Source organism: Littorina saxatilis, linkage group LG5 (assembly GCF_037325665.1).
Source record: "Littorina saxatilis isolate snail1 linkage group LG5, US_GU_Lsax_2.0, whole genome shotgun sequence".
Classification (NCBI taxonomy): domain Eukaryota; kingdom Metazoa; phylum Mollusca; class Gastropoda; order Littorinimorpha; family Littorinidae; genus Littorina; species Littorina saxatilis.
In genome coordinates this window covers 19,320,617-19,347,484 of record NC_090249.1, presented here as the reverse complement: position 1 = coordinate 19,347,484, position 26,868 = coordinate 19,320,617, and the positions used below count along the sequence as shown (strand labels likewise).

At 42.2% G+C, this 26,868-nt stretch overlaps 1 protein-coding gene across 1 annotated transcript in view; it reads left to right on the top strand.

The window, feature by feature from the left end:
• The window catches only part of LOC138966490 (regulator of MON1-CCZ1 complex-like), a 36,151-nt gene that overhangs the window by 1,108 nt on the left and 8,175 nt on the right, over positions 1-26,868 (top strand). Inside the window, exons 3-17 of the mRNA XM_070338758.1 lie at positions 3,611-3,687; positions 4,338-4,422; positions 5,344-5,406; positions 5,668-5,751; positions 8,581-8,652; positions 9,943-10,011; positions 11,097-11,200; positions 12,126-12,209; positions 15,627-15,732; positions 16,469-16,580; positions 17,256-17,306; positions 17,614-17,667; positions 18,331-18,389; positions 18,939-19,112; positions 19,890-19,991. Coding sequence (XP_070194859.1) covers positions 3,611-3,687; positions 4,338-4,422; positions 5,344-5,406; positions 5,668-5,751; positions 8,581-8,652; positions 9,943-10,011; positions 11,097-11,200; positions 12,126-12,209; positions 15,627-15,732; positions 16,469-16,580; positions 17,256-17,306; positions 17,614-17,667; positions 18,331-18,389; positions 18,939-19,112; positions 19,890-19,991 — 1,296 coding nt within the window. The remainder of the gene's footprint in view (positions 1-3,610; positions 3,688-4,337; positions 4,423-5,343; positions 5,407-5,667; positions 5,752-8,580; positions 8,653-9,942; positions 10,012-11,096; positions 11,201-12,125; positions 12,210-15,626; positions 15,733-16,468; positions 16,581-17,255; positions 17,307-17,613; positions 17,668-18,330; positions 18,390-18,938; positions 19,113-19,889; positions 19,992-26,868) is intronic.

Genomic DNA, 26,868 nt, shown 5'->3' with positions numbered 1-26,868 from the left:
TATATATAATGAAAATAATGATTGTTAATACAGTAGTACGTGCGGTGAATTGACGCACTTTGGATCATATAAAAGTGTCCCTGTCCACATTGCAGGTGGCCAGGTGTTATGAAAAGTATATTTTGGTCAAGATAATAAACAAAGGGACTCCAGAAGGTGTCCTTTCATACGAGGTGTCCATTCACCAGAGTGGCCTTACGTCCCAGGAAATGATCGGTTTTGGTGGATAATGGGAGAGGGTGGGGGGGACAGGGGTGGTTGGACTGCCCAAAACGCGTGCTTCCCAATACCATTTTGGGACAGATTTACAGGCAAATCCAGCTAACTCACAAACGGTTAAGTCAAAAATTCGCACAAAGAAATTCTGGTCCGGAATTATCCCTCTTTATCTATGTGTACAAAGTACCCTGAGCTCGAAATGGGATTTCTCTTACGTAAGTCGAAAGACGGATAGCACACAACAGAAAGTCAGTCCAAAAAACAAAGTTTACTCTATATTTACTACAGCAACTCGAAACACGAAACTTGGCGTCTCACACTAGCGCATTGTGTAACCTTATTCCCTTCTTCTCTACACGGACGCCACACCGACTGGTCAGTCGGCACGCAATAAAGTATGAAGTGAAATTAGGAGGGGGCGAGGAGTAAGGAGGGGCGAGTGGTACTCACAGTGTGTGTTTGTGTGTGTTCACGGGTGAACCACGTGGTTACTATACCGAAGAAGAAGAATTCAAATTGTGGGTTGCCTCTCATTCAGTCTTTGTTCAGTCTTGCGTTCATCCACAATCATGGCAGAGTCACGGAAAAGAAAATTAACCAGTCATACGATTGATTTGAAACTGAAAGTGATCACTGCAGTTGACAAGAAAGACCGTTCGAAATCGGAAATCTGCAAAGAATTTAACATTCCCAATTCAACTTTGTCTACGTTTCTGCGCGATCGGCAAAAAATTGAAGCAGCTTCTGCATCTTCCTCGTTTCAACTGCAGAGAAAACGAATGCGTGTTTGTTGTGAAAAAGACCGCGGCCGCGAAAAGATCGAGGAATGTCTTTTTGTTTGGTTCAAACAAGCAAGATCAAGTGGATTGCCTATCTCAGGGCCGATTCTTTGTGAGAAAGCTGTCAGTCTTGCCGAGGAATTAGGAATCGAATTTGTGCCAAACTCAGGATGGCTGTCAAGATTCAAGGAACGGAAAGGCATCACCTTTCGAAGGGTGTGTGGAGAAGCTGCTAGTGTTTGTGATGAAACTGTGAAGGAGTGGACAGAAAACACTCTGCCTGACATTCTTTCTCAGTATGATCCCAATGACGTCTTCAATTGTGATGAGACTGGGCTCTTTTACAAGTGCCTGCCTTCGAAAACACTCGCCCTGAAGAGTGACAAGTGTGCAGGGGGTAAAATTGCGAAAGACAGAATAACTGTGCACATTTGCGCAAATATGACTGGCTCTGAGAAAATTCCACTGTTGGTCATCGGGAAAAGTGCGAAGCCGCGATGCTTTAAAAACGTCAAAACATTGCCGGTTGAATATCGGAACAACAAGAAAAGTTGGATGACGACTGTTCTGTTTGAGGAATGGTTGTTGAAGCTGGACAGGCGCATGAAAATGCAGCAACGCAAAATTGTGATGTTTATGGACAACTGCCCCGCACATGGCAAGCCAAATCTGGACAACGTGAGGCTTGTTTTCATGCCACCCAATACCACCTCGAAACTGCAGCCATGTGATCAGGGAATCATTGCAAACTTCAAACATTATTACCGATCCCTTGTTTTGCGACGCCTGTTGATACAGTTTGAATCGCGAACAGAAATCACCGAAGGCCTGTTTGAATTCAAGCTCAATCTCCTGGAAGCAATGCAAATCGCGCGAACAGCATGGACAATGGTAACCGAAACCACGATCGCCAACTGTTTTCGACACGCCGGATTTCACACAGTCAGTGAAAGTGTGACACACACCGTGTGTGATGAAGAAGATGTGCTGGCACAAGACTCTGATCTCGAGTCTCTGTTCTCTCGAGTCCAACAAGTGATGCCGGAATGCAGCAATGTGACTGTCGCTGATTACATCAGCGTTGACGCGGACTTGCAAACCACTTGTGAAGTGTCAGTGAAAGACATTGCCGACACGATGAAAGAGGGCGACGCCGAAGAAGAAGACGACAACGAAGGAGATGACGACGACACAGAAATAAAGCCACCCTCTCTCGCCGATGCCCTGGCAGCCATTAAGACTGTGACAAACTTTTTGTTGATGCACACTGTCCATGAAACGTCTCTTGACCAGGCCAGTTTCTTGGAAGGAGAAATTGAGAAAGGTGCGTTGAAAGGAAGAAAACAGACGACAATCATGGACTTCTTCAAGAAGTAGGGAGACCGCGTGCTTTGATCGGACTGGCAAGAGTGTACATACGGCGATAGTCTTAGTGTTTACATCGAACAAACATTTTACTTTTCATGGTGGTGGTTTTTTACTTTCATGTGTACAGTGATGTGCTCTCACGGTTTTATAAATATTAACAAATGAACTCCAAACTGTTGTGCCTGTGATTCGCTTTCACGGAATGGAAAGCAAGGAGGAGTGTATAGGCTACATGCTGAGAAAATTAGGTGAGTGACGTAATTCACGAGTGACGTTTCAGTCAGCTTGCTTCTTGTTCGTTTGTTCTTTTGTTTTGTTCTTTTTTGTTCATGTCGTCACCCATGCGTCAGTAATGTGACGTAAGTTTAGTACTATGACCAAGTCGAAATTTCGGATAGGACATTGAATAACAATTCGGTCCCTTCAATTTCGTCTTATCCGGATTTGCCTGTACAAGATTGGAACTTGGAAGTTTTTCTGTACTAGCATGTACATATTATGACACTAGAATGAATACCCGCTTTGCCGGGTACCCGGCTTCGCCGGGAAGAAGTAGAGCCGAATACCCGGCTTTGCCGGGAAGAAGTAGAGGAATACCCGGCTTCGCCGGGATGAAAGCGTTGTGGACAGTGACCTTCTAAAAATAGTAACGGGAATATCCGGCTTCGCCAGGATGAAAGCGTTGTGGACAGTGACCTTCTAAAAATAGTAACGGGAATATGGATTGACGCCACACGAAGGAAGGGAGATAAACGCGCAAAACACTGGCGAAGATAAGGAAGAGTTACTGGGAATGGATGTAGTGGATCTACAGAAAAATCAAAATCGGTTCAGCGCTGCGCGCTGAGAGCACATGTTGAAAATTCTCATCGACCAGGTTGTGTCCGGGGTCTACCTGAATATGCCATCCAAATTTGAAGCAGATCCATCGAGAACTTTGGCCGAGCATCGCGAACACACACACACACACACACACACACAGACACACACACAGACACAAGTCGTATATATATATAGATATATATAGATAGATAGATAGATAGAAGCATTCTTTTCTCATGTTATAGCTCTGGATAAGCTCATATAATTCTGAAGTTATGTGTTTGTGTGTTGATTTGTTTGTTTTTCTTTTTGATACACAATTCTTCTGCTGGGGTCATGAAGCAAACCTACTACAGCCACAGGTCTTGTACAGATGCCTGTTACAAGTTTTAACTGCTTCACATATCTTGTTGTGCTTGCAGGTGTTTGCTGTGAGGGGAAAAGGAGCAATGGGAATAGTGGTCAAAGGACCAGATGAAAAGGCCATAGCTAGCTTCAGGTAAGTCTTTTATTCTTTCCTTATTTTTTTAATTGCTTGGTATATAGTTCACATTAGAGTTTTTGCTGTTGATATTTTTGTTGTCGTTTCTGTCTTTGCTCAGATTTTGTTGTACAGATTTAATCCTGTACTATTACTGTGCGTTGAAAAGATAATATTTGACAAATGTGACCCTCCACCACGGAATGAGTCGCATGTCACCTTTGCATGATTTTCATATTTGTACATTTTCCTAAAGAGTTTTTTATGCTCTATCCAGTGGTGAAACCCGTTTTAGAAAAGAGCGAAAACTTGTTTGCGTTATAAGCCTGTGACTAAGGTGACCCTCACACTGTTACCAGACACTCTCCGGACTTATATTAAGCCTAGCGCAGAACCGCGCGAGGTGACATGCGACTCATTTCGTGGTGGAGGGTCACAAATGAGAATATGAAGCATCAAGTTTATCTCTCAAAAGTTGTTGATTTTAAAGTGTGCATTGTTGATTTTAAAGTGTGCATTGTTGATTTTAAAGTGTGCATTGTTGATTTTAAAGTGTGCATTGTTGATTTTATTGTTTTCTTTTCTGTTTTTCTTTTTTTTAAAGCACATTTAAATTATATTGTGATTATGTTGGTGCCTAATAATTGAATATGTGGATACCCCTGCAGGACCGATGACAAGGAGGATGTTGTCTCCATCAAATTTTCTCCGGACAAAAGGATTCTGGCCATCCAGCGCACTCCCAGAGCAGTGGTATGTGCATGTACATGTATTTGGTTAACTCTGTCCTTCATAATGTCTCAAACAGCTTTCTAATATAAATAAGAGAGCATATATTGCTATTTTGATAGACATGTGGGGGGGGGGGGGGGTCAGAAATTGTGATTGGATAGTCTCACACAGCCCTATTTCAGCCATCAGTCCATATATTTCTACGGAAGTCGTACAACATCGTTTATATTTACAACATCTAAATTACATGCAGTCCCCAAAGGGCGGGGATGTAGCTCAGTCGGTAGCGCGCTGGATTTGTATTCAGTTGGCCGCTGTCAGCGTGAGTTCGTCCCCACGTTCGGCGAGAAATTTATTTCTCAGAGTCAACTTTGTGTGCAGACTCTCCTCGGTGTCCGAACACCCCCGTGTGTACACGCAAGCACAAGACCAAGTGCGCACGAAAAAGATCTTGTAATCCATGTCAGAGTTCGGTGGGTTATAGAAACACTAAAATACCCAGCATGCTTCCTCCGAAAACGGCGTATGGCTGCCTAAATGGCGGGGTAAAAAACGGTCATACACGTAAAATTCCACTCGTGCAAAAAACATGAGTGTACGTGGGAGTTTCAGCCCACGAACGCAGAAGAAGAAGAAGACATGCAGTCCCAATTTCATTACCGTGGATGAAGTACATGCATACCTGATCAGGTTAACTTCTGTGACTGGTCAACCTGGTAGACAATACAATTTGCAACACATTTTTTCACACCATAAATGAAATACATTATATGGGTAAAATGGGTTTATGGTGCAACATGCCTAAATAAACACATGGTTTAAAGAATGTTTTATTTCTCTCAAAATATATATATATATATATACATGTATGAAATTTACATAAATATAATTATGAATATGGAAACTACAATAATCCTACTGCTTATGGTGGTTTGTTCTCAGGAGTTCGTAAATTTCAAGGAGGACATGACATCAGAGCAGCAGGAGTACAGTCATCCTTGCAAGGTAAGTTTAAAAAAAACCTGTATTGCTGTTGGTGCTCAGGTAGTGATGGTGTTAAGCTGTGTGTGTGTGTGTGTGTGTTTTAGTATCTATGTGTGTCAGTGTGTAAAAATGTGAAAGAGAGAGAGAGAGGGGGTGTGAAAAAGAGTGTGTGCATGTGTGCAAGCGCATGCATGCATGTGTGTCTGTGCTTGCATGCGTGTGTGTGTGTTAGTAGGTTTGTGATAAACTGCAGTTGTCTGAAAGTGTTGTGCTGTGTTTCAGGCCAAGTGTGACCTGCTAGGCTTTGTGTGGACAGGCTTCAATGAAGTGGTCTATATTACCGCAAAGGGCATCGAGCAATACCAGGTCAGTGGGGAAAAAAATGGATCAAACTTCATTTTTACTGGAATTTGCAAAATGAATAATAACATCCCTCGAAAGCGATGTTTGGCTGCCTAAATGGTGGGGTAAAAACGGTCATACAGGTAAACACACGAGTGTATGAGGGAGTTTTAGCAGCAGAAGAAGAATAACATTACCATATTTTCAGGACTATAACCCCCACTTTTTAAGTAAAAGTTATACAAATCCACACAGTAAGTGCTTTCGATGTATCAGGCGCAAGCCAAAGCAAGTACTAAGTGGAAATATGTTTTTTCTGGATGTGTAGCAAGATCAAAGCCACTGCATGTACTCTACCAACCGCATGCCCTTGTAATTAAAAAACCACTGGCCTTGTGACCCCAGGTCAGTGACCGATAGTTTAGCTGAGAGCAGCTGCCAGCCCATGGTTACAGACACTGGTTTTCTGGCCTGGCCCGGGTCAATGACCGAGTTTTTAACTGAGACGGGCTGCTGTCAGAGAGGGACCGATCCCAGGAAACTTTTCCAAGGTCATATTAGCAGAAACATGCATATCACCACAGAGGGAGTGTCCTGGTTCTTTTTATAGCGAACCGCAAAGGGAGTGGTATGGTTCTTTTTATAGCAATGTGTACTCTTCTATAGTCATACACAATGCGCTATTGGTCAGAAGTCCACTGGGGTCAAAGTTGAGGACAAAAAGTTGTATGGTACATGAACGTAGAGGTTACATGCCGAGTCTCAGTGATTATTAAAAATAATGGTCGAAGTTAGCGGATCATGAAAAATGCGAGCTTCACTCAACCAGTCAACCTGCGCAGGCGATCGATTAATGCGCGGTTGTATAGTTCCGTGCAAATCATTCCATTCTGTTAACACTTCTTGTCAGTTTCCCTGTTTTGGACTAAAATCAAGTACCGTACTTTCCGGGTTACAAGGCGCTACAGCACATAAGGCGCACCCCCCTCTTTTTAAACAAAATTGTAATCCAGTCACCCATTGGGCGCAGGGGGCCGATAGGGCGCACCAAAATTAAAAAAGTATACCGGTAACAAACGGTCGAAGAATGAAAATAAGCCGCACATCAAAGGAAGAATACAGAGTGGAAATATGTGTGCTCTGTGTGTGCGGCGAGATCAAAGGCAGGTCCATTGTGATAGCTGGGTTGCCTTGTTTAGACACTGACCTTCTTCCCAGGGGTCAATGACCCAGTTTTTGGTATGAGAGGTGGTTCCCCTGTCATAGATCTGAGAGAGGAAACACTTCCTGCACCGGGGTCAGTGACCGAGTTTAACCTATGGGGCGGTCTCTTTGATGTCTTGAGAGGAAACTTTTTCTTTCTTTATTTATATAGCGCCTTATCCGAAGTTCAAAGCGCTTTATGCCGTGTGAGATGGAATTTTTTACACAATATATCACGCATTCACATCGACCAGCAAACCTCAAGCCTGTTAGGCGAATGTTCACCTTTCGCGGCCTTTATTCCAAGTCACACGGGTATTTGATGGACATTTTTATCTATGCCTATACAATTTTGCCAGGAAAGACCCTTTTGTCAATCGTGGGATCTTTAACGTGCACACCCCAATATAGTGTACACGAAGGGACCTCGGTTTTTCGTCTCATCCGAAAGACTAGCACTTGAACCCACCATCTAGGTTAGGAAAGGGGGGAGAAAATAGCGGCCCGACCCAGGGTCGAACACGCAACCTCTCGATTCCGAGCGCAAGTGCGTTACCACTCGGCCACCCAGTCCTTACTTGCCAGGGTAGTACCTAGTAGCTGAAACATGCATTATCACAAGTTGTTTGACTGGTACTCAGGCGGTCTCTTTGATTTTTTTGTATTTCATACACGGATTAGGCGCTTCCTTATACAAGACGCAGGGGTCAAACTCGAGGAAAAAAGTCGCGCCTTATGACCCGGAAAGTACGGTACACAGATATGCTGTTATTCTGCTGCGGCGGTAAAGGCAGATATTGTGTGTTCTGTTTATGTTTTAGTATCGCTTAGGATAATGTTCTTTCGTCAAATGGGACTAGCAGACGAACTTTTGCACCCGTGTTCCAACGTTAATTACTGTATGAAGTTCAGTTTTCTGTGGAAAATAGTGTATGAAACCGCTTTATGTTGTTTACATTGATGAGATGTGTGCATTTGGTTGCGTGTGATCTGTTTATCAAATGAAATATTGTTGAAAACTGACCGTCGGATTGCAGTCAGTGTTGTCGAAAAAACTGAGTGAAAAGAAGGGGAACTACTCTTGTCGCTAGACAAAGTATGAGTTACTTGCCTTGGGAATTTGCTTGTGATGAACGTTTGTGCACGGCAGATCTAGATTCAGAAAACAACCGAACTCATGGATTTTATATGGAGATTCATGTGTTCAGGCCTGTAGTTGTTAATTTAAATGCGGTATGTTTGTATTGTTTGCTCCAGAGATGTATACTTCGTACGTATAGAGCGTTCGGAACTTTTCAGTCGCAAAAGTAGTACCGAAACAGAACAGCTTCTCAACCCATTGCACTATCGAGGATTCAGGCTGTTGCTGGCTCGTTATTTGTTTGGTTGCTGGGTCATTATCGAAAAATAACTAGCTCTACAAGTTTACAGAGGTAAAGAAGCAGAGGGGGGAATAAATGTATATATCAGACAAAATAACAGTCATTTATGCTTTGGGGGGGTTAACATGTCAACCTTACCCTGCTGTTTTTGTTCCCTACTCTTTCTTTTAACATATACGGTATTTATTTTTCTGAAGACAACTGAGTCATGTTCCTACACCTTTTCTTTAACTTGTTAAACATGATTGTGTGGGATTGTTGTGGTCAGGTACAACCAGAGAAAAAATCCTTGAAGATGGTCAAGTCGGTCAGTCTGGACATCAGATGGTACTTCTGGCTGGTCAGTTTTGAGTGATTTTGTGTGTTTGTTTGCTTTTTACATTTAGTCAAGTTTTGACTAAATGTTTTAACATAGAGGGGGGAATCGAGATGAGAGTCATGGTGTGTGTGTGTGTGTGTGTGTGTGTGTGTGTGTGTGTGTGTGTGTGTGTGTGTGTAGAGCGATTCAGAGTAAACTACTGGACCGACCTTCCTGACATTTTTCATGAGAATTCCTGGGTATGATATCCCCAGACGTTTTTTTAATTTTTTCGATAACTGTCTTTGATGACGTCATATCCGGCATTTTGTAAAAGTTGAGGCGGCACTGTCACACCCTCATTTTTCAATCAAATTGATTGAAATTTTGGCCAAGCAATCTTCGACGAAGGCTGGACTTTGGTATTGCATTTCAGCTTGGAGGCTTAAAATTAATTAATGACTTTGGTCATTAAAAATTAGAAAATTGTAATTACATTTTTTTTTATAAAACGATCCAAAATTACGTTTATCATATTCTTCATCATTTTCTGATTCCAAAAACATATAAATATGTTATATTCGGATTAAAAACAAGCTCTGAAAATTAAAAATATAAAAATTATGATTAAACCTAAATTTCCGATATCGATTTAAAAACAATTTCATCTTTTGTCCGTTCCTGATTCCAAAAACATATAGATATGATATGTTTGCATTAAAAACACGTTCAGAGAGTTAAAAAGAATAGAGATATAGAAAAGCGTGCTATCCTTCTCAGCGCAACCGCAACCGCGCTTTTCTGGATTGTTAATTTCACTGCCTTTGCCATGAGCGGTGGACAGACGATGCTACGAGTGTGCGGTCTTGCGGAAAAAATGCAATGCGTTCAGTTTCATTCTGTGAGTTCGACTGAGCTTGACTAAATGTTGTATTTTCGCCTTACGCGACTTGTTTCTTCTTCTTTTTATTTTGTTTTTCAATCTTTGATTTTGAGTGCAGTTCATAATATTGTTGTGTGTGTGTGCCTGTGGGTGTGTGTATGTTTGTATGTGTGTTCCTGCATTTGTGTGCATGTGTGAGTGAATGTATGTACTTGTGTTTTATTTTTTAGTGTGGGTGGGATGGTTAATGAACTTGACTGTGGAATGTATGTGTGGATTAGTATTTGCAGATAAATTACACATTTTTATTGCAAAAGTAGTAACATATATGTGGGACTTTTGAGAAAAAAACCCACTCTTTCTCTGACACTGTGTGATGTTCTGTTACTTTATGTGCACAATTTCCTTCTATTGTAGTTATGCATCCCCAATGTGTTTTTTTGTTGCAGTCCAGTTCTGGTTTCTTACTGTTGTCAAGTGGTGCCACTGGAAATATTCTTCATCCCATTATGTTTAAGGTAAGAAAGGATTTGTCATTTGATGCAGAAAACTCTGTCAGGTGAAAATGGAAAGACATATTTTTCTGTAAGGCTTAGTAACAATAGAGTCTTTATTTTTTTTAATTCTATTTTTGTTAGTGGGAGAATGTATGTGGCAGTGCAGATAGCTTGAAATGGTGTCTCTTTTATTTTAAAATTCTCCCCACTTTTAGACCCCCAGCCCCCTCCCCACCCCCCCCCCCCCCCACACCCACCCCACTCCCCCCCCCCCCCACCCCCGTTTTAAACCTTGCTTTTTCAGATTGTATCAATCAATCAATATGAGGCTTATATCGTGCGTATTCCGTGGGTACAGTTCTAAGCGCAGGGATTTTTTTTTATGCAATTTATATCGCGCACATATTCAAGGCGCAGGGATTTATTTATGCCGTGTGAGATGGATTTTTTTTACAGAATACATCACGCATTCACATCGGCCAGCAGATCGCAGCCATTTCGGCGCATATCCTACTTTTCACGGCCTATTATTCCAAGTCACACGGGTATTTTGGTGGACATTTTTATCTATGCCTATACAATTTTGCCAGGAAAGACCCTTTTGTCAATCGTGGGATCTTTAACGTGCACACCCCAATGTAGTGTACAACAAAGGGACCTCGGTTTTTCGTCTCATCCGAAAGACTAGCACTTGAACCCACCACCTAGGTTAGGAAAGGGGGGAGAAAATTGCTAACGCCCTGACCCAGGGTCGAACTTGCAACCTCTCGCTTCTGAGCGCAAGTGCGTTACCACTCGGCCACCCAGTCCTTATGTTCGCAACCTCTCGCTTCCGAGCGCAAGTGCGTTACCACTCAGCCACCCAGTCCTTGTATGTTCATAGCCTAAGTAAATTTGCCACTATTTTAAGATCTCAGATTTGGGGAGATCTTAAAAGGGGGGTTCCACTGAATATACACAATACAAATATTAACACAAAGCATGTAACATATGAGAACACAAAGGACATGCGTGGGAGGAGGGGGGAGGGGGTAAGAAAGGTCTACGCATGCCTTGGAGGGTGTTAGAATAGATTTAGAAGTTATTGTCAAGATTTTGTGTTTCAGGTGGGTGTGATGACAAGACTGGCCAAGTTCGAGGTAGACCTTCCGTTGTTGCCACGGCCACACAAACCCATGCTGCATGAACGTGATGTCATCATGGCTGTCATGTGAGTCAGCTGTAACAGACAGATATTATCACTGTGTGACAGGGGAGGCTACCGCTCCTTTCACAGCAGAGTCTGCACCCGAGTTGTTGACCTTTAAGTCAATACCGGTGAGTTGTGGAATTCTGTTTGTGATGGGGTCTGGTGGTTTCCGATTGTCTGTATGTTCATGGAAACCTTCGGGTTTGCATAACAGTTTTTATAGGGCTAAGAAATTAGCCCTAACATTTTCAATCCTGTTTGATTGCACTTCGCCTCCCGAGGTGATCGTAGTGTTTCGGCACTCGGTTACATCTGGCGCTTGCGAGCAGGGATGGGACTCGGCATATGTTCAGGTAATGGCATAATATGACCACTGAACATTTTCGTGCTGTTCCCATTCTGCGAACTTGGGATGGACAGTGGTCCCCCGGTTCGGAACTTCGGGACAAAGTTCATTCAAACGGGGGCGATTGTGACAGGGGAGGCTACCGCTCCTTTCACAGCAGACTCTGCACCCAAGTTGTTGGCCTTTAAGTCAACACCGGTGAGTTGTGGAATTCTGTTTGTGATGGGGTCTGGTGGTTTCCGGTTGTATGTTCATGGAAACCTTCAGGTTTGCATAACAGTTTTTATAGGGCTAATGGATTTTCTTGTTTCTCCCTTTTTTTTTTTTTCAAAATGTTTCACAACATGAACAGTCAAGATGCACAAGGATTAGCTTGAGCTTGCGATAAACAGTCGAAACACAGTGAATCATTCTAGGGTTATATGCATGTAATCTTTCATGCAGTGCACAAGTTGTTTACATTTCACTCAAGGGGAGCGAAGATCAAAGTAAGGTCTGCAAACTGCATGAGACTGGTGTGCCTCAGGTAGTGAACATGAGACATTTGGGGGAAGCAGTGGTTAGCTTGAGCTCATTGAGAATCTTGAATTATTGTTTCAGATACGAGTACCTGTACGTCATTGTCTTGAAGCATCCACCCAACGCAGCTGCTGGAGCAGAGATAGTCATGTATCAGGTGCAAAAGTATGTTCATCAGCTGTTTATCTGCTGTTTGCTTCTTTTTTACATTTAGTCAAGTTTTGACGAAATGTTTTAACGTAGAGGGGGGAATCGAGACGAGGGTCGTGGTGTATGTGTGTCTGTCTGTCTGTCTGTCTGTGTGTGTGTGTAGAGCGATTCAGACTAAACTACTGGACCGATCTTTATGAAATTTGACATGAGAGTTCCTGGGTATGATATCCTCAGACGGTTTTTTAATTTTTTTGATAAATGTCTTTGATGACGTCATATCCGGCTTTTCGTGAAAGTTGAGGCGGCACTGTAACGCTCTCATTTTTCAACCAAATTGGTTGAAATTTTGGTCAAGTAATCTCCGACGAAGCCCGGACTTCGGTATTGCATTTCAGCTTGGTGGCTTAAAAATTAATTAATGACTTTGGTCATTAAAAATCTGAAAAATGTAAAAAAAAAAAATTTTTATAAAACGATCCAAATTTACGTTCATCATATTCTCCATCATTTTCTGATTCCAAAAACATATAAATATGTTATATTTGGATTAAAAACAAGCTCTGAAAATTAAAAATATAAAAATTATTATCAAAATTAAATTTTCGAAATCAATTTAAAAACACTTTCATCTTATTCCTTGTCGGTTCCTGATTCCAAAAACATATAGATATGATATGTTTGGATTAAAAACACGCTCAGAAAGTTAAAACGAAGAGAGGTACAGAAAAGCGTGCTATCCTTCTCAGCGCAACTACTACTCCGCTCTTCTTGTCAATTTCACTGCCTTTGCCATGAGCGGTGGACTGACGATGCTACGAGTATACGGTCTTGCTGCGTTGCATTGCGTTCAGTTTCATTCTGTGAGTTCGACAGCTACTTGACTAAATGTTGTATTTTCGCCTTACGCGACTTGTTCTATTCTTTCTTTTTTTCTGTCATCTTTTTTCTTTCTTTTTTTTTTTCTTTCCTTTTCTTTCTTCCTTTCTTTTATTCTTTCTTCCTTTCTTTCTTTCTTTCTTTTAAAATGGAGGGGAGATTTTTTTCATATTTACCAGACTGTTTGGTTTGGTTTGTTAGATTTTCCTTGTTTGCTTGTTTTCTTTGGCCCCTCACGTCAATTACTTCCTTTATCATAAGGACAACATACCATGTATGCACTTTATTGAAATGAAAAGAAATGAAGAACGGTTACAGCATTTTGTTCTGTTTTTTGTTGTTGTTTGTTTTGAGTGACTTTGTCTCAAAAGCTCTGAATTGTGGAAAAAATCAATTACAATTTGTTTTCTTTGCTTGAAAGTACTGCCAGCCTGTTGACTGTTTTGCAATATTTGTATGAAACCATCAAAAGACCAATACAACCAATTGATGCTTTAATGCAACAAAGGCAGAATCCTACCAGTGCAAACAGTGCTGCTCACTGTCTCAGATCTGCCCAGGCTTTTACATGGGATAAGGCCATCCCTCCACCGGAACACATACCAAAAACCATCATCTTGACTAATTCCTGTGCAGAGGTGGAATTTTATGTATGAATTTAGGTATTCATATTGACACTAGTGGCTTTTACATGGGATAAGGCCATCCCTCCACCGGAACACATACCAAAAACCATCATCTTGACTCATTCCTGTGCAGAGGTGGAATTTTATGTATGAATTTAGGTATTCATATTGACACTAGTGGCTTTTACATGGGATAAGGCCATCCCTCCACCGGAACACATACCAAAAACCATCATCTTGACTCATTCCTGTGCAGAGGTGGAATTTTGTGTATGAATTTAGGTATTCATATTGACACTAGTGGCTTTTACATGGGATAAGGCCATCCCTCCACCGGAACACATACCAAAAACCATCATCTTGACTCATTCCTGTGCAGAGGTGGAATTTTGTGTATGAATTTAGGTATTCATATTGACACTAGTGGCTTTTACATGGGATAAGGCCATCCCTCCACCGGAACACATACCAAAAACCATCATCTTGACTCATTCCTGTGCAGAGGTGGAATTTTGTGTATGAATTTAGGTATTCATATTGACACTAGTGGCTTTTACATGGGATAAGGCCATCCCTCCACCGGAACACATACCAAAAACCATCATCTTGACTCATTCCTGTGCAGAGGTGGAATTTTGTGTATGAATTTAGGTATTCATATTGACACTAGTGGCTTTTACATGGGATAAGGCCATCCCTCCACCGGAACACATACCAAAAACCATCATCTTGACTCATTCCTGTGCAGAGGTGGAATTTTGTGTATGAATTTAGGTATTCATATTGACACTAGTGGCTTTTACATGGGATAAGGCCATCCCTCCACCGGAACACATACCAAAAACCATCATCTTGACTCATTCCTGTGCAGAGGTGGAATTTTGTGTATGAATTTAGGTATTCATATTGACACTAGTGGCTTTTACATGGGATAAGGCCATCCCTCCACCGGAACACATACCAAAAACCATCATCTTGACTCATTCCTGTGCAGAGGTGGAATTTTGTGTATGAATTTAGGTATTCATATTGACACTAGTGGCTTTTACATGGGATAAGGCCATCCCTCCACCGGAACACATACCAAAAACCATCATCTTGACTCATTCCTGTGCAGAGGTGGAATTTTGTGTATGAATTTAGGTATTCATATTGACACTAGTGGCTTTTACATGGGATAAGGCCATCCCTCCACCGGAACACATACCAAAAACCATCATCTTGACTCATTCCTGTGCAGAGGTGGAATTTTGTGTATGAATTTAGGTATTCATATTGACACTAGTGGCTTTTACATGGGATAAGGCCATCCCTCCACCGGAACACATACCAAAAACCATCATCTTGACTAATTCCTGTGCAGAGGTGGAATTTTATGTATGAATTTAGGTATTCATATTGACACTAGTGGCTTTTACATGGGATAAGGCCATCCCTCCACCGGAACACATACCAAAAACCATCATCTTGACTCATTCCTGTGCAGAGGTGGAATTTTGTGTATAAATTAGGTATTCATATTGACACTAGTGGCTTTTACATGGGATAAGGCCATCCCTCCACCGGAACACATACCAAAAACCATCATCTTGACTCATTCCTGTGCAGAGGTGGAATTTTGTGTATAAATTAGGTATTCATATTGACACTAGTGGCTTTTAAACAAAATAATCAGAAAATCCCACTCTGCACAGAAAGGCTGTTGCTTTTTGGTATGTGTCCAAGTGGAGGGATTGGCTTTCCATGTAAAAGCCTGTCCAGATCTGAGATGGATCTAAGAATTATATTTACCGTCTCACATGCCCCTAATGGCTTTGCCGTGAAGGCGTAAAGCTGAAATACTACGAGATGGTGAGCCAAATGCGTTTAATGTCCAGTAGCAGAACACCTCAACCGAAACCCTGCTCATAATCTGTTATGCTTGTAGAGAGGGACCGGCAAGGAAAACGGACGTACTGAAACTGGACATGAGCGGTCGCTTTGCAATCAACGTTGTGGACAGTCTGGTCATCGTGCATCACCAGGCCTCCAAGGTAATCATGATCATGATCATGATGGGGGTGGTGGTGGTGATGATGGTGATGATTGATTGACTGATTGACTAATTGATGATGATGATGATGATGATGATGATGATGATGATGATGATGATGATGATGATGATGATGATGATGATGATGATATGGTGATGGTGACAATAAAATAGAACCTCTCTTACACCACCCCCCCCCCCCCCCCCCCCCCCCCCCCCCCCCCATCCTGCTGTTTTAAGACCTCTCCCCTGATTTTTCAGATTTGGTGTTCATGACTTTAGTAAATTTACCTTTGCTTTAAGACTCTTTCTCTTTTACAATCCGGTTTTCTCACATTGTGCAAGTGTTAAAAGGGGGTTTAACTCTACTATAATGTGTGTCTGGCACTGTATATTCTAAAATTGTTCATTATCTTCTCTTGATAGACTGTACAGTTTAGATGGTGGTGACTGTATTTCCACTGGTTGGTACATTGAGGGACAAACTATTTCACAGCTTGATTGTCTACTGATGATGATGATGATAAAATCGTTTATTTAACGTCACTCTGTCTACTGATGAAAATGAAGATGTTGATCAATAGAAATAGACTGCAAACGTGCCACATTCAAGATTATTACATTTTAATTATGTACATTTCTAAATATAATAGTTATATGATTGTTGATGATGTTTGATGAAAAGATGTTGGCAGCTTCTATGCTATTTTTCAAACCTCTTCTATGCTATTTTTCAGACCTCTGTAATATTTGACATCAAACTGGAGGGGAAGTCTGATGGTTTTGTGAAGTCCCATTACCCTGTGCTCTCCCCCCTGCCCATCAAACCCTTCAAATTGCTGCTACCTTGTAAGTCCTGAAAAATTGTAGGTACATATATATGTGTCTCACTTTGTGTTAGATTTTTGTTAGCACCAGTCTGTGTCATGGGGGAAAACAACAGGAACAAAATAAGCAGATTATTTTCAGAGTATCTGTGTGCTTGTGTACAGTATTTATATAATTTTATTTACCCTGTATGTACTTTTTACTTTCTTTCCTCATGTTGAATTAACCCTTTCGCTGCCTGTAGGGCGTCAGCTGACATCTGGGTAACTTGATTAATAAACAACAACAGAAGAAAAAGAAAAACAACAAAAACTCAATACGTGTGTGGTGCATTCATTTATACGTCAGGGGAACATTCACTAACCAGTTTTAGTTGTAAATCCAGTAAATACAGGTAATGCTTTGTTTACACATATTTTCTGGCAGCGAACAGGTAAACCACAAACGTGTCAAAGACATTTGTATAGCCAACCTCTGAAAAATCCTGTGAGCCACAATTGTTGCTTCATTTCAGCTGCATCCATGTTTATTGTACATATCTTTGTGTTGTGTGTTTTGCAGCTGTCAACAATGCAGGCAGGCATGTCAAAGACATTTGTATAGCCAATCTCTGAAAAAATCCTGTGAGCCTCTATTGTTGCTCCATTTTAGCTGCATCCATGTTTATACATGATCTTCATGTTGTTTGTTTTGCAGCTGTCAACATGCAGGCAGGCACTGACAAAACAGAATTCTGCTGTGAGCTGTGTATCCTTTTTGTCCACGTCAGGTTTGTGTAGACCATACAGCAAATGACAGGTACTCAATAATTCACAGCGCTTTCATTCTTATATGAATATCATGTACACAAGTCAAATTTCTTTCTGACATTTTCAGATCAAAGATTTTCAGATCAAAGTGATTGACATTTGTGGAGCGACTGTACAAAAGAGAGATGGAGACGTAGATGCATTAGTGTTGCAGATTTGAACTTTGATAGACATTGCTAACATCAAAATGAGAGAGAGAGAGAGTGTGTGTATGTGTTTCATATTTAATCCTTGACAACACACAGATTCTGCAAACTGGGTTGTGTTCCAGCCTGATATCATAATTGATGCAAAACTGGGTAAGTATGTACCAACTATTTTGTTATGGTATAATGTACAAATGTACAATTTTTATTTTCATGATTATTTAATTCTGGTAGTAAATCTATTGTATTCACTGTAAGAGGTCTGAATACCATATTTAGCTAATAGTCAATTGCAACATCATTCCATGAGGCCAGTAGCCAGGCGAGGAAGTAGCGTTTTCTTCGTGAATTCTCGTCACAAGGAATGCTGGGATTTAGGAAGAGTAGGCAAGGATGTCTTGGAGGTGCTTGCTTTGAAAGAAAAAATGTCGGCTACACAACTGCCAATCCGATTTGCTGTTTACGGCCGTTTACCTATGAGTGCAGACAAACTTTTTGGTATAAGCAATACATGGCAAAGTTCGGTCGTGGTCATCGTTGGTGCAGGAACCAATCGCTGCACAGGGCTATTGACCTGTAAGCAAATGAACTGGTCACGTTGCTTTTTTAGTTACATAAATATATTTGCAATGTACATTTATTTGAACTTGCGAAAATCCCCAGAGCTCAAAAATGTATAGACATCAGTAAATTTTCCTTGGCGATGGTTTGCATGGCATAAACTCGACAAAGTATTGTTCGACCGTTGCCGGGTTTTCGCCACCCCCAGTGTTGGTGTTTTTATCCACTCATTTTCCATGTGTGCGAATGTTGCAGGGTGCCTGTGGTCATTGGGTCTGAATCTAGTGCCCATTGTGGCCATGCTTCCAGACAAGGTCAGTTATGGTCTCTTGTGCTGGGGAAAGGGTTGCAGAATTATTTTGTTCATTTATCATAGTATTAATTCTGTGTCTGTGTCTGTGTTTGTTTTGTGTGTGTGTACATGTGTGCGTTGTGTGTAACAATTCTTTATGTCAAATTTGATCACACATACAAGTAGCCCGCAGGCGTGATGTGATTTAGCACTGAAATGCACTGTAGAATGAAAAGTTTCAATTCTGAAATCAAGGTTTTTTCTTTGAGTCCAGCTGGCTTTCTGGTTCCTAGTTTGTTGATCAAGTGTGATTGCATGTCCTTGCTGTTATAGGATTGTCAGTGAACATCAGACATAAGGGATTAGGGGAGAACCTTTTGAACATTTTATGAGTCATGTAGAAAACAGTTTCAACCAATTAAAATGAATTATTAACTCATCAGAATTTTGTCATAATTAAGTTAGCTTATCATAGCTGCGTCCCACAATTTGTTTGTGCCCTGCAAGCTTGAAGCAGTTACAAGCTCTTTGAGCACTGACACCCGCTTTTCTTTTTTCTCCTTCGTTTCAGGTGAAGTTGATCCAATTTCTGCTAAACCGCGGGGAGAGCAAGAGTGTTCTGCTGTCTGTGTGCCGTCAGATGCTGACACCTGGCCAGCAGACTAACCTAGTGGTCATCTCACAGGTGTACGATATGCTCAACCAGGTGTACAAGGCCTACCTGGAGACTGAGGCTCACATGATGGTGAGGGACATGCAGACTTTGTTCTGTTCGTAGTCTCTGTGATTTGTTGTCCAGGGATTGTTTCATTTGCACACCACAGATTACGGGATGGACACGAGTCAACTTTATGTGCAGACTCAGAGATGGTATTCATGTCCCACCCCTGTGTTACCACAGTGTCACGTAAAAGTCCCCGGGTTATTTTGCCATAAGTGCAGGTGGCTGATTACACCTAAACACGCACACACGACCCTTGTTGCTGCTAGCTTTCCACTGGGAGGAAGCAACCCAAATTTCCCAGCATTGGGATAATAAATTAAATAAAATGAACTGATGAAATTAACTTGGCCGAGGGATCAGAGTGTTTGTGTGTCACAGTCCAAGCTGTAACTGAGGATTGGGGGATGTGAGCAGAGATTTCTCTAATTTTGTTCACACTTGTTTCAAGACATTCTGAAAATATCACAGACAAAATATCAACAAAATATTAGCGAAGTCGATTTTGGGGGTCAATCGCTGTGGTATGTTTTTAAAAGGGGGTTACGTTGTTTTGGGACATGACGAAGGCGAGTCATATGAGCATTTTCTTTTCTTGTTACAACATTGTGCCTTTGGTTAGAATTTTCAAAATGAAAGGTTAGCTCTTATTTAGCTTTAAGCTTATTGAGCTTGAGTTTATAAAATTAGTTTACTTCATACTGCCAACATTTCTTGGAATAATCTTCATGCTATTTCTGGACATTTGATGTATGTATTTTTATGTAAAACATCTGGATAATTTCTTTTCTGTTTAATTAGTCAATGGATTCTGCCGCTGCTTCTTCGGGCCCACGCTCAAAGGTGGTCATTGACCAGTCGGACATGTTCACACATGTTTTCTCTGTCTTTGAAGAACACAAGGTGAGAGCAGACAGTCAAGTTTGTGTGGATTGTACATAGTACATGTATGTATCTTGCATTAAATTACATATTCTTACGCAACTCACATAGATAGCATTAACTTCAGTTAAAGTGCTAGGACACTGAACTACGCTTCACCCCAAAGGGGAAGCAACCCCCTAAAAAAGAACGGCCTTGACCTATAACCCAAGCTATACAAGAGTCGAGGTCATACCGTCACGTGACCTATCACGCGTGACTCAACCGCCGCCATGTTGAAAGCTCACTCCCATTTCAGCACCGAGTAGCTCGGACGCTTTTTACACTACGCTGCAGGCTTTGAGCCTACTGTCTTCTGGACAGTGTTTCACCCCGTCTACAGGTCCCTGCTTCTCATGCACAAGTCTGGGTGAGCTCGTTCTAATTTGTTCGTTTTTGCTTGCGTTTGTTTCTTTCTCCGTTGTTCGGTCTGGTTGTTGTTTATCAATATCATAACTCAGACTGGTTTTTGTCAGCAATGGCTGACAAGGAGAATTAGAAACCACAGACTAGTCAGTAGCTGCTGAGGTTTCTCCTATTAAGTTTCGCATAAAGAGGAAGGCACTACCTTTTCTGTTTTACTACTACGTCTGTTAAATAACCTTGAATGGTTGAAAACGACGTTAAAGGCATATGTACGCGCTCCCGTGTTTACAAAGTGTAGTTTGCCCATAATCGATGTCAAACGCATCATAGGACCATGTAATGACGATATGTCGCCATGCGCGGACCATTTACATGTATTACAGCTTGTTCTAGCCTCTGAAAGTGAGGATGTCAACAAAGACGCGGAGGTTTTTCCCTTGCGTCAACGCTACCTCTGTTGGCAAATCTAGATAAATAGGACGATCTAGATCAAAATAAATTCTAATATCTCAACATTTAAGAGGTCCTAGACCACAATATCTTGCAGGGAACTTAATTTAGCATGTCTCCAGCTGTGGGTAAAGCAATTAGCGTTTATAGTCATCGAGTACATATGGCTTTAAACACCATATTAAGAAGAAAGAAAGAATGTCTGTTAAATTTCGGACCCTATGAGTACTATCATGCCGGTGCTGAAGCAGGTTAAATTTAGGTTACTTCAGCCAAAGGCAAACGCAGTGGGAAAGAATACTTGTGTTAAAGATGGTTTTTCTTCCCTTTTTGAGATGTTTTCGACCCAAATGTATAACATGTTACCATTCGTCGAGTTTGCGCTCGCTCCCGGCGGGAGTGGGCGACGTGGTTTGTTGTCACGCATCGAGGTTCCGCCTTCATGCACAGTCACTTCGGCTGACGCGCACGCAGAGGAGTGTGTTTACTTCATACGAGGAGCTTTCACGCTCTACAGGTTAGTCAAGTTCACCGGTAGCCAGGTTCTCTGGTGAAAGTGTTCAAGTTGGGCCGGAACTAGTAGCCCCCCCGCCGCGGCTGGGGGGTGAAAGTTTGACTTTCCCGGAGGCTATCGCTCTTTTTTAAGAGGCGGAACTCACGGGGGGTCAACACCGGACAACAAGTTGGGCCGGAACTAGTAGCTCCCCCGCTGAGGCTGGGGAGTGAAAGTTCGACTCTCCCGGAGGCTATCGCTCTTTTTAAGAGGCGGAACTCACGGGGGGTCGACACCGGACAACGAGACAGATGTACTCACGGGCAGACTTTTATGTCTCGGTGAATGTGTACATGTCTCAACTTCCTCCTTTTGGGCAGGAAGCTGCTTTCGGGCAGGCTTTGCACGGTTCTTCCGTTTTGCAATCAGCCTCGCCTGTGGTGGATCGTTTTAGTGACGCAGCTAGTCACAGCGAATTTCACGGTCCAGCCTCAGCAGATTCGGAGTTCGACGATTCTCACTCAGTTTCTGAGGAGGAAGTTGATGTCAAGTTGTCACTCAAACTTTAACCAGCTATGGTTACTGCAGCTCAGGTGTCTGCCAAGTACTTCGCTGAAGGGGTGACAGCTATGACAAGCTCTGCGGCACCACCACCCTCAGTGGTGGGTGATTTCCGCCCTGCTTTAACGGAAGTTCAGGGATATCGTTTTAGCGAGTCTCCTTCTGTTGCTTACGAACTTTCCAAGGTGCTGGCTAGAACTTCGGGTTCTGAGAATAGCTTGCCTGTGGATACTGTGCCTTTACTGGCTGCACACGGTCAGGCTCCTGATGCTGCTCAGCCATGGCTTGCCTCAGACCAGTTACGGAAGCGAGCACTTCGTTTCATTCACGCAAGTTTGCTCTCTCCCGTCGTCATCACAGTCTTTTTGAGACTTACGCTTTGCCGAGTGCACCGCTTCCGGTCACTCCGGAGTTGGCTAATCTCAGGGAGGATGTCTATCGTCTGGACAAAACTTGTGCTTACTCTGAAGGCGCATTACTTGGTTTGGAGGAGACGGGAAGATATTCGTTGGAACTTGCGTCTCTTTCAGAGACACTTCTTCGATCTCTTTCGCGGTCGGTCGCGGTGTCGTTGAATCCTTTTGATTTTCGAAACGACTCTAGCGTGAAAGACGTCCTCATACTCCTGGCCTCTTTGGCTAAGGTTTCAGCCGAACAATGTCTGTCGCGGCACGGTTTTATGCACATGCGGTTTACACACGCAGGGACGCTTTCTTGTCTGGCTCTAGAATTTGACCTTGTGGAAGTTTTCTCATATGATTCTCCTTTTCCATCACTTCCTTTGTGGGCAGCGTTGCGGCGTTGCTTTCGCTTGCGTCACCCGCGCAAGTAACGCTTCACTCGCTGAGCGATATCCGTAGGCCTAGGTTACACCAAGCCTAAGAACTTAGTTTATTCTTTTCTTCGTACTACGGAACCGCTTCCGGTTGCACCGTACTTGTCGATCATACATCTTAATGTTCATAGCAAGGAGAAACTGTCTGTTTTCAAGAACAATGATCTCCTGGCTGTGGAAGATTGTGGCCGCTCTTCTGTCTGTTATCCGCGTCTTGGTACAAGACTTTGATTCGTTCTTTCCCTTGTGCGGTTTCGTACTCACGGGATGCCTTTGTGTTCTGTCGGGACACATATACAAAGGGTTTAGCTTTGCTGTTCGTCTGGGAAAAGGCCTCGGCCGACAGTATTGTTCTGTCGGTGAGACTTAAATCTCTTCCTTGCTCGAGGGTTTTCTTTGCGAATCCTCTTCTTTGCACGCGGACTCTTCTCTAACAGAGAGAATCTCACAGCAAAAGGAAAAGCCCACGGCAGGCCTCGGCTTCTCTTATCAGAGAAAAGCGCTAAGCTGGCCGTTCTCAGCTTTGGTTTTTATATTTAGTCAAGTTTTGACTAAATATTTTAACATCGAGGGGGAATCGAAACGAGGGTCGTGGTGTATGTGCGTGTGTGCGTGTGTGCGTGTGTGTGTGTGTGTGTCTGTGTGTGTGTGTAGAGCGATTCAGACTAAACTACTGGACCGATCTTTATGAAATTTGACATGAGAGTTCCTGGGTATGAAATCCCCGAACGTTTTTTTCATTTTTTTGATAAATGTCTTTGATGACGTCATATCCGGCTTTTCGTGAAAGTTGAGGCGGCACTGTCACGCCCTCATTTTTCAACCAAATTGGTTGAAATTTTGGTCAAGTAATCTTCGACGAAGCCCGGACTTCGGTATTGCATTTCAGCTTGGTGGCTTAAAAATTAATTAATGACTTTGGTCATTAAAAATCTGAAAATTGTAAAAAAAAATAAACATTTATAAAACGATCCAAATTTACGTTTATCTTATTCTCCATCATTTGCTGATTCCAAAAACATATAAATATGTTATATTCGGATTAAAAACAAGCTCTGAAAATTAAATATATAAAAATTATTATCAAAATTAAATTGTCCAAATCAATTTAAAAACACTTTCATCTTATTCCTTGTCGGTTCCTGATTCCAAAAACATATAGATATGATATATTTGGATTAAAAACACGCTCAGAAAGTTAAAACAAAGAGAGGGACAGAAAAGCGTGCTATCCTTCTTAGCGCAACTACTACCCCGCTCTTCTTGTCAATTTCACTGCCTTTGCCATGAGCGGTGGACTGACGATGCTACGAGTATACGGTCTTGCTGAAAAATGGCATTGCGTTCAGTTTCATTCTGTGAGTTCGACAGCTACTTGACTAAATATTGTATTTTCGCCTTACGCGACTTGTTTATCTTCTTCTCGGCATGGCACGTTGCCAAATACCCACCACTTATCTCCTCGAGGCGATTTAGCGGTAGGGTTCAGTGGGCAAACAATAGCACGCTTTCATGCATACTCTTGGCACTTGTCAACTGGAGTCTTAGCGTTCAGCTCCACTCTTCTCTCTGCCTCTGTGTTTTCCCACAACGGCTGGAGGGGCGATTAGAACTCCCACTTTATTGAGGGAGGCACTGGGGCCCTTCCTGTTGGGTCACTTATAGATCGTGCCTATGTTTACTTCCACCTTTGGATATACAAAATAGATCGGAAGTGGCTACTTTTTATCTAATTCAGATCTTCAGGGCTCTGGTTTCGTTTTCTAAGCAATCAAATGAAGAGCTGGAACATGTTAGTGTCTTTTCCTGTCTGGTTCACAGACACAACCAATCTTTGGATTCTCACACCACTGCTCATGCAGGGCGTTCCCGTTGGTTCTCTCTCCACCAGCGAAGCAGTTCTGTCTCTTGTGGAATTCTTTCCCCTTGTCAGGGGAGAACATGTGTTGATTCAATCAGACAACACCACAGTGGTCTTTTATCTCAATAAGCAGGGGGTGGCATCTCGCTCCCTATCACTGCCTCAGCGAGCATGCGAGGTTTTGATGTGGTTTTTACCACCACGAGATCTTATTAGCAGTGAAGTACCTTTCTGAGAGGCTCTATGTATTGGCAGACTCTAGTCAGTCGGCCAAGAATGCCCACTCGGATTGGACTCTATCTCACTACGCGCTTCTACTCCTTCTGGTGAATTTGGAGAAGCCGCTGATAGAAGTTTTGCCTCTCGGTACTATCACCTTCTGCTAAATGTTCGTCTCCCTGTTCCCGGATAATACTCCAGACTTTACTTTGAGCGGCCTGTTGGTCGCACATTATGGGCCCATTCAATCTTGGTTGCCAGTCCTTTAGGCTGGCAAGAGGGCGCCGTTTTTTACACTCGAGCCACACGGGTGTCTACTGTACGGGAATCATTGAGACGCTCAGGGGCTTCTGCCCCAACTCTGGATCTGGTCTAGAGATTTCTTAGGGGTTCAGCGTCTTCGCTTTTGTGTCACTTTGACTGGCTTGGAACTAATGGCGTATATTAACGGAAAGAACTCCACTTCTCTCCGTTCAATGCGGGTGGCGAACCATCTATCCTGGCTTTCCGAATTTTCTCCCACGTCTCTGAATTAAGACTTTATGTGATGTCAGTTGCACTGACACAGCTAGGTCGCAAAATATTTTCACTTGGGTTCTTTGTAGCCAGTGTGATTAAAGGGAACCTCCCTTTGGTTGGCTGAAAGCAAATCTCCAGTCCCGACTTGGGACTTGCTCCTAGTTTTGGAGGTTTTGAGTTCGGATTGTTTAATCCTTGACAAAATTAGCCTCTTCTAGAGGCAATGATTTAGTGAAGTCAACCTTAACTAAATGGACTGCCACATTGATTAGGCATGCCTACAGTGGTGGCAAGAAAAAAGGGGGGGGGGGGGGCAGTCAGTCCTCCCTTTTCAGGCAGCACGGGCTCAAGAGGTCAGGGTGTAGGCCTCTTCTTTACCTGTTCTCAAGTCTGAGAGACTTACATAAGTCATGAATGCAGCTCATTGAACGTTCAAGGACGTAGTCATGAGTTTCTATCGGCGGGGTATTTTAAGTACCCGCTATTTTAGTACACATCTACTAGACATCTTCTGCAGAAGATGTCTTTTTATGTTTTCCTGGGGACGTATCTGGTGCTCGGCAGAACAGAAATTTCGGTTTGCCAGCTATTGTAGCTACAGGCCAGATACTTGCAAGATGTTAACTGTGAGTTCATTTGCCCACCACCTAAATTAGCAATCTGCTATCTATGTGAGTTGCGTAAGAATATGTAATTTAATATAAAATTTCAAAAATAAATTTTGATTTAATTAATATACTTACCAACTCACATACTGAATTCCCTCCCAGCCTGCCCCGCAAATTTTTTAAAGGGGTATGTTTTTCAATACGGAATGAGGTTCACCGGTATACATCCTGCGCAGGCGCAGTACACCGGTAGTGAAATAACCACCAAGGACCATGCCTTATATGGCATACGGTTTTTGTTTCAGAATTATTTCCCCATGTTGCCATGTAAGAGTGCTTCAATGTCTTATCGCAAAACGAAGTTATTGCTTAGGGTTTCCCTAAAAATGAACAGATCTCTTCAATGGGAGTGAGCTTTCAACATGGCGGCGGTTGAGTCACGCGTGATAGGTCACGTGACGGTATGACCTCGACTCTTGTATAGCTTGGGTTATAGGTCAAGGCCGTTCTTTTTTAGGGGGTTGCTTCCCCTTTGGGGTGAAGCGTAGTTCAGTGTCCTAGCACTTTAACTGAAGTTAATGCTATCTATGTGAGTTGGTAAGTATATTAATTAAATCAAAATTTATTTTTGAAATTTTATATTAAAGTGAAATCAGTAGAGACGAGGAAGAGGAAACACTACCCATACAAGACTGCTTACCAACCGAATTTTATTTTATTTGTGAACAGTCTTGTCTCGGTGAAAAGTAGACACTGCTGTGTATACATATTTTATTTTATTTGTGAACAGTCTTGTCTCGGTGAAAAGTAGACACTGCTGTGTATACATATTTTATTTTATTTGTGAACAGTCTTGTCTCGGTGAAAAGTAGACACTGCTGTGTATACATATTTTATTTTATTTTTGAACAGTCTTGTCTCGGTGAAAAGTAGACACTGCTGTGTAT